This window comes from Serinus canaria, chromosome 4, assembly GCF_022539315.1.
Source record: "Serinus canaria isolate serCan28SL12 chromosome 4, serCan2020, whole genome shotgun sequence".
Taxonomy (NCBI): domain Eukaryota; kingdom Metazoa; phylum Chordata; class Aves; order Passeriformes; family Fringillidae; genus Serinus; species Serinus canaria.
In genome coordinates, this window is record NC_066317.1 from 918,051 (window position 1) to 930,177 (window position 12,127).

General features: G+C 49.8%; 1 protein-coding gene across 1 annotated transcript in view; it reads left to right on the plus strand.

Moving 5' to 3' along the window:
* Positions 1-935: 935 nt before the first annotated feature.
* Positions 936-12,127, plus strand: part of ADAMTS3 (ADAM metallopeptidase with thrombospondin type 1 motif 3) — a 55,294-nt gene continuing 44,102 nt past the window's right edge. Inside the window, exons 1-3 of the mRNA XM_050973986.1 lie at positions 936-1,019; positions 1,774-1,801; positions 7,594-7,994. Of these exons, the coding sequence (XP_050829943.1) occupies positions 951-1,019; positions 1,774-1,801; positions 7,594-7,994 (498 nt within the window). The 5' untranslated portion in view covers positions 936-950. The remainder of the gene's footprint in view (positions 1,020-1,773; positions 1,802-7,593; positions 7,995-12,127) is intronic.

A 12,127-nucleotide genomic window follows, 5' to 3' on the forward strand; every position in this document is an offset into this window, starting at 1 on the left:
ATGAAGGTGTGCAGAGTGTGCTTGTGTGGATTTCTGTTGTGCAAGTGGGTTTTGGGTTCTGCCCAGGCCAGGCACCATTTCCTTTTGTGTTATGTGCTGAGCTCCCAGCTGGTGGGGAAGAGAAATGGCTTTGTGGTCAGACTCCAGTCTAGTGGGACTCTTGGGAACTGTTGGGATGGGGTGATGGTTTTAAACTGAATGGGCATCAGTTTAGGTTAAATATAGGGAAGAAGCTTTTTTACCATGAGAATTCTGGGGCCCTGGTAGAGGCTGCCTAGGGAAGCTGTGGCTGCCTTGTCCCTAGAAGTGTTCAAGGCCAGGTTGGATGGGGCTTGAAGCAGCCCAGTCCAATAGCCCCCATGGCAGGGTGTTGGAATGAGATGAGCTTTAAGGTCCCTTCCAACCTAAACCGTTCTGGGATTTTAAGACTGTAGATGTTGCAGTCTGCCTTGGGTTATTGGGAAATATGGGAGCTTGAGGATGTGGTCCCGGGCTGGGGAGCTGTTTTGGGAGTCCTTGCCAGGGTGGGATGCCGGCAGTCATGGTGGGATGGATGGATAGATGGCCGGCCGGACAGGAAAGTTGTTTCTCGGTGGATTTGAGGCGCAGGGAGCAAGGGCGGGGAGCGCCGAGGATACAGCGGGAGCACCGCGATAGGATTTGTGCCTCGGTGTGTCCGTGCGCGGAGCCGGGCGGGTTCCCCGGCGGTTCCCTGGCGGGCCGGGCTGTGCCTGACGTGGAGCCGGCCGGAGGCGGAGCCGCCGCGGGTTTATCAGCGCCGCGGGTCGCGGCGGGCGCACAGCAACAGGCGGCGCGGGGGACCCGCCGCCTCTCCGCCCGCCCAGCCGGCCCCGGCCCCGGGAGCCGCCGCCGGAGGCAGGGAAGGCAGCGGCAGGAGGAGGGAGCGGGCGGAGCGCGGCCGGGGCCGGGGCGCGGGCGGCCGCCTCGGGATGGTGCTCCTGCCCCTGTGGCTAGTGGCAGCCGCGCTCCTGGGGGCCCGCGCTGCGCCCGGCCGGCAGGTGAGTGACGGAGGGAGGGAGGGAGCGGGGGACGCTTGCCCTCCCCTGCCCTCGGCGCTTTCTCACGGGGTCCTCCCTCGTCCCCCCGCTGCCCCGGGGTCCCCGGGGCGAGGAGAGACGTAGATGGACGGGCGGCTCTCCCCTCTCTGCCGTGCTGCAGACCGCTGCATCCAAGCAGCCTGGAACCGGACCGGGCATCCCCGGCCAGAGCTGGATCCCGCAGCGGCTACCCCTGGGTCCCTTCCCTCTGGATCCCCTATCCCTGGCAAGAGCAATTACCAAGCCGGCAGTGAGCTGACCGTGGCATAGGATCACTGCCACTGTCCCTGCGGTCATTGTGGTCCAGTTGGCTTTCCCATTCTCTAGCCGAGATACAAAGAGCTGTCAGCTCACTGCTTCCTCTCTGCCCCAGCACCCGTGCTTCTTGGAGCTCATCGCTTTCCTGCTGTTAAATCCCCTCTTTGGCCAACAAACTTACTTTTTGGCACAGTGTCACAACGTATAGAAAGGGTCATTCAGAATCGGGATTGCTTAGCAGCTCTATTTCTGTTAAACTTGCTATGGTCTCCGTTAGGATATTGGGGGGAACAGCTGTTTCTTCAGTTAAGGAAGAACTGCCATCCCTGGAAACCAAATGAAGAAACGTATAAAATAGTGCAGCACAGACCGAGTGATTTTTCAGCCTTCTGCCATTCCCCATTGCATAGTAATTACACTAACAACTTTGTGCATGTGTTTCTTCTCTCTTCTGCAGGCTGGTAAAGAACAGCAGATCCAAAGAGGTAAGTCTTTTTAGCTATTATTCCTGCTATCCTGACAGAAATAAAAGAAGTTAGCTCAAAGAGTAGTTATTTCTGTAGAAATGATCTGTATGCAGGCAAGCATTCCCTGTGCACCCCCACCACTGCCACCCAGAAGGGTTTGTAGTTGCAGTGACGTGGCACGGCTTGAATTTGCATGCCCTCTCGTGCTGCGGGTTTGCATCTTTTTGTGTCTGTGCTTCCCTTCTGAAGTACAAAGCAATCGATGTTACAGAATCTGTGGCTGCTCGCTGTTGCCTTGTAAACTGATGGACCTGGGTAAGAAGGTGCTGTGCAGCGAGTTCAGGGTCAGTGGCACATGAGAGAGCTGAAGGGAAATGTGCCTCTGTGTGCCCACAGGGTGCTTCTTACTTCAGCCCCTAGGACTTTTCCCAAAGACAGGAAGCTTCCTTTAATTGGGAGGATACACCTACAGTTTACGTTTCAGGAGATCTGTGTTCATTTAGAGTACCTGGCAATTGGGTGCTCCACAGGATGGAAGAGGTAATGGGAGGATGTGGAAGCTGGCATTCCCAGGGCATTGGTGGCAGGGAATGCCATTCTATGTGCTCCTTCCCTTAGCCAGTGTGGAATGAGTCTTTGACCATCCCGGTGCTGAGTGTGTGTCCCTGCACACGAGTGCTCTCTGGAGCTCTTCTGCAGTGGGAATGGACCCCAGGCAGTTCTGCTTCCAGCTGCTGTTGGACATCCAGCCCTGAGGTTTTGGTGCAGCTTTTGTTCAGAAAAGAATTTCAGGCATTTCTGTGAGTTTTGGAGGTCTTGTCTCAACTTCAGTTCTGGCACTGTGAGCTTCTGGGCTTAGGCTGGTTTCTGCCATGATCAGTGAATAACGGGAACAGAGACAGCGAGGTACATTTAAAGCTAATTGGCAAACAGAGGGTTTTTCCAGTGGTATGCTGATCCTGTCTTTTATTTCTAGTCCTTTCCATAAGAAATGGATTGTATTTGAATTTCAGAAACCATAAGCTATATAGGAATGTGTCTTTTAAATTACACAGTACATCAGGCAAAATTCCTGAATCTGGAAAATAACTTTTTGTCCTTTAACGTCTTCCTTTCTTCCACAGCCCTGGCACTGCTGTAGTCAGGAACATTTGGGGCTGAATTTGATCCTGTACATTCTGATTCAAAAAGTACAGAACCATAGAATCCCAAAATGGCTTGGGTTGGAAGGGACTTGAAGGTTCATCTCATTCCAAACCCCTGGCCATGGGCAATGACACCTTTTACTATCCAAGGTTACTCCAAGCCCCTTCCAACCTGGCCCCATTCCAGGGATGTGGCAGCCACAACTTCAAACCATGGCTTACTCAGTTGAGAGCTGTAATAACTTGGAGGTAAAACCTGAAAATGCCCCGTCCTGCTTTTGAGTCCCCACAAAGTGTCACTTTGCATTGGCAGTGTGTATTTTGAGTTGGCCCAGGACTGGCTTCTGGCAGCAGCTGATCTTTGCTTGCAGCCTGAAGAGTCACCCAGGGAAATTAAGGCACCTAGGGGTTTATTTTTGTTAGGCATCATCACAGGCAGCAGTACAGGCATAGCAAGTTAGCACACTTAATTGCCTGCGTTCATGCACAGAGTGCTGCAGTGCCTGGCAGCTGTCAGGAGGGAGTCCTTGTGTGTCACTCAGCCTGAAGGTGCTGATGCTCTGCTGCACCTTGGCCTCCCACGCAGCAGAGCTCTGTCCCTGCTCAGTGCCACTTCTGGAAGACACCTGTGGCACAGCTGTGCTGGGCCCCACCGCCTGCAGGAAGCACCTGCAAAACACCTGGAGCTCGGCAGAGGCTGCAAAAAACACCCCACTAACCATCTCTTGAGCTGTTTGCATCCCTGGGACAGGTGACAGTGAAGCAGAAGAATGAGGACACCGGAGAGGTGTCCCACATCAGCCTCTCTCCTTGCTTTCATTCATCCACCTTACAATGTCCAGACCCCACACACCCTCATCCCTTTTCAGGTGCAGAGCCAAGTGGGAATTCTCAAGGAATATGTCCCCCTTTCTTGTCTTCTCTTTCTTTCTGGGCATTCTTGCCACCTAAAGGCAGCCAAACAGAGAGCAAATGGTAGTTCTGGAGTGACCCCGGTTGTTGAGAGGGACCAAAACTGCTCTGTTGGTTCTGGAAGCCACCAGCCAACAATGAAGCAGAAAAGGCTGGTGACAAAACCCCTGCTGGGCTTGTCCAGTTCTCTCCACACCATCTTCTCTTTTTAAGCATCACCTTGCTAAGTGACCAGAGCAGCTCTGTGCTCATCCCAGTGTGCTTATCTGCAGGACAGAGGCATGATGTCCCAGAACATGGCACAGTCTCTTTATGGAAGCTCTGTCCTCTTCACCCCTATAGCAGCAGGTAACTCCAGTGCTTCCTCTGCAGACCTGGCTGTCTGCCATCCAGCAGTTTGGTTGTGTCACAGTTTGTGAGTTCCAGGCAGAAAATTCCATGGTGATGCTCTGGAGATGTCACCTTAGATCCATTGCTTCTGCTGAGGTCCCTGAGCTGCCTGACCCTCGCATCCAAACGCATCTTCCAATAGGGAAGCTCTGGAAGGCTGCTGGTCATCCCATCGTGTCCTTATGGAATGGCCTGGGACTCAGCAGTGGGACCCCGTGCAGGGGCCGTGTGGGTGGGGTGTTATCAGGAGTCCCCACATTTCTTTTCTTGGGTAGTTTTGTCTAGACATAGAAAAATAATTTGAACTTTGAGAAATTCTTCCTTTTCCACTGATGCCACTGATTTCCACATAGTCTGTGCCTTTGAAGTCTTCTCAAGTGGATGTTTAGGTATTTGGCATTTAGGCATTTGCTGTGGACAGCCACCTGAATGATTTTTGATCTCTGTATTTCAGAGAATCTCATGCATAAAAAACACTTTTTCCGAATGTAGGTGATAAAAAAAGTTTAGGATTTTCAAACCTCCGTTGAGCACAGCTGTTGTACAGTGCAGAGACAGCTCTTGTGAGGCAGTGGTGTTAATCCTGCAGTTTGACCAGGTTTTGAGGGGAAGGAAAGCCTGGACAGCTCTCTTCAGAGGCATTCTCTAGCTAATTATGTTTTGGCACAAAATGAAAGAATGCGATCTTCCTTCTTAAGTGCTTCCTTTCAACCTAAACATTGTGCAACTGGAGCGGCGTTTTAAGGCCAGATGAAAAAAAAGGATGAAGAAAATTTACAGTTAAGTGCTTTTCCTCTTGCTCTGATCAGCACTGTCAGCTTTGAATTAGCAGAGCAGATCGGCTCTGAAATTTTAGCCTAGGGAAGGGAACACCTACAGCTGGGGTAGCATTTCCTCAGAGCGTGCAGTTTGTGGAAAAAGGGTAATGTAAGTCAGCAGAGGAGTTCAGATGTCGCTGGGATTCAGTCATGTCCCATTTAATTTTAATTGCCTTTGAACAAAAGGCATTTCCTCTTCTAGCTCAGCATTTACAGACTCTGGAAAAGGCTTTCGCTGACTCAAAACCTTGACAGTTGTTATTTTCCACCCTTAGTTCCTGCCTTCTTGGGGCTAGCTGGCTGCTCTTATTAGCCAAATAGCCAGGTTTTTCCCCCCACAGCCTGTGGAAATGTGGGAATGCTGCTGCAAGATGTGCAGAGCAGTTTCTCAGCCGTGTGGTGAGCACAGAACTCCATCACCAGACTGTGGTCTCTGGCACTGAAAGTCCTGCTTAGAGAAAAAGGAAAACAAGCCACGAGGAATCTCAGCGAGGTAGAAGGTGGAATGTCAGCCTGGGAATGAAATCCCAGTGTTGAAGCACTGGGAATGTGAGGATCTGTGCTTTTACTTTGACCCAGTTAGGATGTACAACCCAGCAGCTCTGTCTCCTGGGCATGGCCTGGTGTCTAATTAATAAAAATGACTTTAGAGTTTTAATTTGGTCCCTTCTCTAAGGAGACAGATTTAACAATCCTGCTCAGAATTCCCAGTGTTTAAAATGGGAATTATCCTAAGGATAGTGACCTAATTAGGATGCCAGTTTTAGAACCTGATCTTGTGGGTGTACGGCAAAATAGGCAGAGTTGGCTGCTGCTGAAACTCCCCCTGTGGCTGCTGGCTGTAGGATGTGGGGTACCAACGGGCCTGGAAATGACTTTTCACATTCCTAGGATATAGACTTTGTGTAGTAAGATATTTATAGTGCAAGAATTTACATCTGTGCGTCCTACTAGTCCCATACATTGTGTTCTGTCAGATTCCTCAGTAACTGGCTGGAAGAATATTAAAAACAGTTCCCTGAAGCCATTAGGAACATTTTCCTACTGAAGGTATTTGTTGAATGCGTGAGTCTCTTAAAACCAGCAGCCCTTGCTACCAGGAGAGAGGAACTGGCTGCTGAGCTTTTCCTCTATTTGATTCTCATATCAAGTGTGATGCATCCTGGGAGCAGGTGAAATTTAGCTCACTAAATTAAGTATATTTATTTGAGGAATTCTCAGTGGCACTTGGCATTGACATCAGAGCTATCAGATCTCGAAGCTTTTAGAATGAAATTGTCAGTAATCTCACCCTGATACTGCTTTCACCAGCTCCCCCAGGAAGATGGGAGTAGGGAATAACTATTTTTGTGGAAGATGTCTTTTTAACTCTCTCCTAGTCAAGTAGAGAGGCTTAGACTTGGGCCTTGGAACCATTCAGAGCAGCAGTGTGGCTCACAGCTTGACCTGGTCCTTCCCTTACAGCCTGGAAACCGGACACCGAATATCCTGATTGCTGCCAGGTTACAGAGGTCTCACTGAAAAGATCAACTCATTTGAATGGATTTATTTTCCAGTGGTGTGAAATGACTTAAAAACTTGTTGCCTTAGCTGAGGGTTGTGCCATTGAGCTTCTCCAGGATTACAAATCATCTGGCTTTGCTGCGTTTATGGCTTCTCTCAGCTGCACTAAAGTGCAAAATTTGGGGTCAAATTTGTGCAGATCTGCGTTGGGTTTTTTAATGATTAGATTCTCTCCTTGGTTTTGATCTGTTTCTCAGAGGAAAGGCATCAGCAAGTTGCTAGGTAGGGGGATTTGTAGACGGAAAAGTTACTGCCTTTACCAGTGCTGACGTGGATTAATTTATCAGCAGCATGTGATCTGCTGGATTTTTTCCCTGTTTATTTCCTGAGAAATCAGTATTGTGCTTATAGCCAAGCTTGGCACTTCGTTTTCAAAAGCTTGATGGAAGTCCTGGCACAGAAGCAAGTTCTGTGTCAGGTGTACAACAGAGCTGTGTTCCTTACAGGAGAATTCAGAAGGGTCTTTGCCTCTCCAGGGGCTGTTGAGCAAGCCTGAAACCCAGAGGAAACTCCTCAGATAAATGTCAGTGAATATTTCAGGCTTTTCTCTGTAAGTTTTAGGAAAATCATTTTTATAATAGCACTTGATGGGAAGAAATTCTTCCCTGTGATGGTGGTGAGGCCCTGGCACAAGTTGTCCAGAGAAGCTGCAGCTTCCCCATCCCTGAAAGGGTCCAAGGCCAGGTTGAACGGGGCCTGGAGCAACCTGGGATAGAGTGGAGGGTGGTGTCTCTCCCCCTGGCAGGGGGTTTGGAACTGGATGGTCTGGAAGGTCCCTTCCAGCCCAGACCATTTTGGGATTCCATGACAGAAGAGGAGCAGTGACACGTGCCTCACATTTCCCCACGTTAGTAGCTGAAACAGGAATGCTGAACTGGGCTTGTTGAAGGGGAGGTGTGAGGCAGAGGGGTCCTGCAGTCTCTGGGCTCGTTCCACGCTCCCGCTCTCACGTCGGCGCGGTGTCCTCTGTGTTTCTTGGCAGAGCTGCGGCGGAGCAGAGCCCGGCCCTACGGCTTGGTGATTCCCATCAGCACGGCGGCCGATGGCAGCTTCGTGTCCAACGTGCTGTCGGCCGGCCGCCAGCGGCGCTGGGCGCGCGAGGCGCCGCACGGCCCCCGCCTGCTCTACTTCAACGTCAGCGCCTTCGGCAGGGACTTCCACCTCCGCCTGAGGCCCAACGCCCGCCTGCTGGCTCCCGGCGCCGTGGTGGAGTGGTACGAGGACTCTGCGGAGGCCGGCGGCCATGCTGGGAACGCCACTGGGAGCGGGAGCGCCGCGGAGCGCTTGTGGAAGAGAGAGCCCCTGTGGAGCGACTGTGCCTACGTGGGGGACATCACGGACATCCCCGGAGCTGCCGTGGCCATCAGCAACTGTGACGGGCTGGTAAGGCCGGTTCCCTGGCATTTGTGTCACCTGCCACGCTCTGGGCACAGCTTTTGCTGCTTTTAACCGTACGTTCCTAATGCTGTCATTTAGGGAACTTCATTTCTTAGGAAATATTAATGCCCTACTGCTTTGCTTGGGGATAATTTCTCTGAGGTTGATAAGCAAAGTTCTTGATGTCTCAGGTATGTGAGAGAGAACTCAAACCTAGGTGTTGTTGGGTGTTCTTTTTTATTTGCATGAGGTGTTACAAACAGGAAAATGAATAATGAAGGTATTTGCAGACTTAGAAGGGGACCTTTTGTTAATTGAATTTAGAATTTGGTGTCCAAATCATCCCTCTTTGCTTCTCAGGTACAAAAATGATGGGCTGCCCTGTTATCCAAGGATAGCAGCATTAAATTTGAAAGGGTTCCTTTATAAAGTGAGCATGCTTTTTGTTCTCTTAGCTGCAGTTTTGTTTCATCAGGAGGTGTCATATGAGAGTTGAGTAACAGGTAACAGGTTTGTTTTCAAACTGTCTGTCAACACACAGGTTTCCCTGTAGCTGAGCAGATGCCCAAATCCCAGAATGAAAGGCTGGGCATGTTTGGAGCCCACAGACCATTCCTTGGTTTGCACAGGCAGCAGAGAAAGCCAGCAGTACCCACCTTGTGCTCCATCACTGGTGGAACACACCTGCCCCATCCAGGGAGATGGATGCTGTGGTTACCCTCCTGCTGTTTGGGACAGGAACCATGTGAAGAAGTCTGCAACAAGCATCCTTCCTTGGAAGTGGCTTTCCCACTTCCCATAGCTGCCCCATGGTCATGATTTGATTCCATTTGGAGACAAGCCCTGGCTAGGAAAGCTCCCACCTCAGCAGTGGCAGCAGTCGCTGTGGGAGTAACTGCAGAGATGGCTCAGAACCCCCATTCAGCCCAAACCCCTTGAATTCCTTTGCTGAGGGAAAGGAAATACTGGTAGTAGTGGTTGCATCAGAGGTGATAACTAATGTCAGTTTGGTGTGGTTTGGGGGTTTTTTGGGGATTTTGAGGAGGATCTGTTGCCAGTGCACTGTGTTTACAAAGGCCAGGCAGACCCCTGGCTGGCTAGATGGAGCTTCCAGTGGGATGGCTGTGCTGAATGAGACCCTGGCAGCTGGGTTTTGGCAGTAAGCCTGAGTGAAGCTGTTGTGTTGGGACAGCACATGAAGACAAGCAATTGGATTAAATGGAATGAGATTAAGGAGTGTAGCTCTGGCACAGATTGCTGTGGGGCTGGCAAGCTGCTTGTGGTGTGTTTTCAGGTAAATGAAGCCAGAGGGGGGCTCCTGGAGGGGGACAGAGGACAGGGTTGGATGGGATATTGGGAAGGAATTCTTCACTGAAGATGGTGAGGTGCTGGCACAGGTTGCCCAGAGAAGCTGTGCCTGCCCCATCCCTGGAAATGTTCAAGGCCAGGTTAGATGGGGCCTGGAGCAACCTGATCTACTGGAATGTGTCCATGTTTTCTTATAACATCCCATGTGCTTCCCATGGTTTTGGTCACTAGAGTGGGAGAACATGGGCTTTTTCTTTGAGGAGTAGTGGGTAAATGTTCCTGGGTCACTCCTGTCTCTCTGTTCATTTTGACCTTTGCTGTTTTAACATCTCTTGGAGCTCTAATCATGTGAGTGTGAAAGAAATAAATAATCCTGAAGATTTATTTTATGTTTTTTTCTCCCAGCATCTCCCAGGGTAGCAAAAGGAACTTGCAATTGCTGTCTCTGCCCTCTCTGTTGCTGTACTTTGTGTCTCTCAACCCAGCTAGAATGTTTGATCCTCAGCGTATCCTAAAGATGTGAGGAGTGAGAGAATATGGCTGAACAGAAACTGGAACAAGAGTGAGAAATTCTAGGGGCATGTGTGTGCTGGAGGGATTTATTTTTGACTTCAAAGGAATTTAGACACTCTCCAGAGCAGCCAGCTAGGTTCTGAAATCGTGGAGAGAAAGTGGAGGGAATCACCAGGGTAGCAGTTTGCACAATGTATAACTTGTACAAGAGGTTGGATATCCTAAGTAAGAGAAAAAGAACATTTGGGGCTACATTTTGATTGTTTGATAGTAAGTATGTGGAATAATCAGCATTTGCACTAGCAAAGTAAGATTTTGCCAGCAGTCTCTGAATCTAAACTTACATTTAAACCCCCAAATGCTTGAACACTTTTGTTTTGAAATAGTTTGCATATCTACTTTTGCAATGGAAGTTGTCAGTCTGCCATCAGTTCTGCAAATTCTTATTTTCACATCTGCTTAATCTCCCTTGGAAATGACCCTGTTTATTTAAAAATCCCACATGCATGTGCCTGCACTTGTCATGGCAGAAGAACCCTTCATTAGTCACGGAGGAGCTACCTCTTGTCTCCTTCACTGTGTGTAAGAATGCTGTGTATTTCTGCTGTTGTTTGGCCAAAATAGCAGTATTTATTGTCAGGATCCTCCAGGGGAGGAAGGTGCCAGCCTCAGAAAACGCTACAAATGGTGGAGATTGTAAACAGAGACAAGGCAGCAAGCCTAACACTGAGAAATAGTGGCTTCAAACACTTTGTACCTGTTAATGTATAGAAAATCACCTCAGTTTCGCAGTTAGCTTCCTGCCTTTGTAACAAACTCTGAGCAGGTGCTGGTGTGTGATGCCTTTAGCTTGTACTTCCACTCTGGACTGTGTTCCTGTAGATCTGTGTCTCTGTGTCACAGCTGGGATTTGGTTTGTGCCCACATCTCTGCCACCCCAAGGGGCAGGCTGGGCTGGTTTCTGTTTCTCCCAGAAACCTTGCATGCTGCAAATGAAAGGGCTGGGCCCAGGACAATGAGCCTTTAATCTTTGACTTCAGATTCCAAGTAAAATATGACTTCTTTTTTGTTTGTTGGAAGTGATTTTGTTTATTGAAATTCCACGGCCTTCAAGCCCAGGGCAGCGTGTGGTTGTTGGAAGTAGAGCTGTTTGCAAGTGGAAGGTGCTCAGGAATCTGCCTGCCTTGTAGTGTTGGGCTGCCAAACCAGGGAAATCCTGGAAGACAGACCAACCATCCAGAATTTAAAAAAATACCCAAACGTGCTTCGATCTGTCATTTGTGACAGATTATTCCTCACTTGCTTATTGCCATGCCTTTTTCCAAGGATATGGAGATGTGAAGAAACATGTCTGTGCATGTTCACAGCTACTTTCCTTTGGCAAATCTTTTGGAAATACAGGCTGGAGTATCTCAGACCAGAGATGATTGCACAGGCTTTAAACTTGGTTCAGGAAAAGCTTTAAAATTCTGTAGGAGTTGGGGCACGTGGGATCCAAGGAGTTTCAGGGCATTTTGATTTGTTTCAAATCCTTTTTTATTACCATTGTTTCATCAGGACTGAGCTATTAAGGCTCATTTTTTGTTCCTGTGTTGGCTCTAAGGTTCTATTTCAGCCTGATTTCCCCCAAGCTGGCAAGACAGAGTTCCTAAATGGAGAAACATCTTTCTGGAAGCTGATGGTGTTTGATCCCTGTGTATTGGAATAGGATTCTGGAGGCAAACACTTGAATTGCTGCTGAGTGTCTGGTTGTAGAAACTCAGAAACATCAGAAACTCCTGCTGAATTTGGGATTGGGATTGGGGCTGGGACTGGGGCTGTCCCCTCAGGCCTGGAGGCTTCTTCCAGTCCAAGCTGAGAGCTGTGGTCAAGGGGAGATCTGGTCATCCAGGACTTTCTGGGAGGACAAAGCACAAGGACAGCAAAACAAACCCTGGGAGAAGGAAGGCAGGACAGAGCCAGGGAGAAGGAAGGCAGGACAGAGCCAGGGAGAAGGAAGGCAGGACAGAGCCAGGGAGAAGGAAGGCAGGACAGAGCCAGGGAGAAGGAAGGCAGGACAGAGCCAGGGAGAAGGAAGGCAGGACAGAGCCAGGGAGAAGGAAGGCAGGACAGAGCCAGGGAGAAGGAAGGCAGGACAGAGCCAGGGAGAAGGAAGTGGCTCTGGCCCCGTGCCGCTCTGGCAGATGGCAGCGGGGCCTTAGGCTGATTTAACTCTCCCATATTCCTGCTCCCCTGCCCTACTGTGCTCTTCCCACAGTAATTCCCTCCTTGCCATGAACTCCTGTGACCTGCTGTGCCTGCTCTCAGCACTGGTGTTT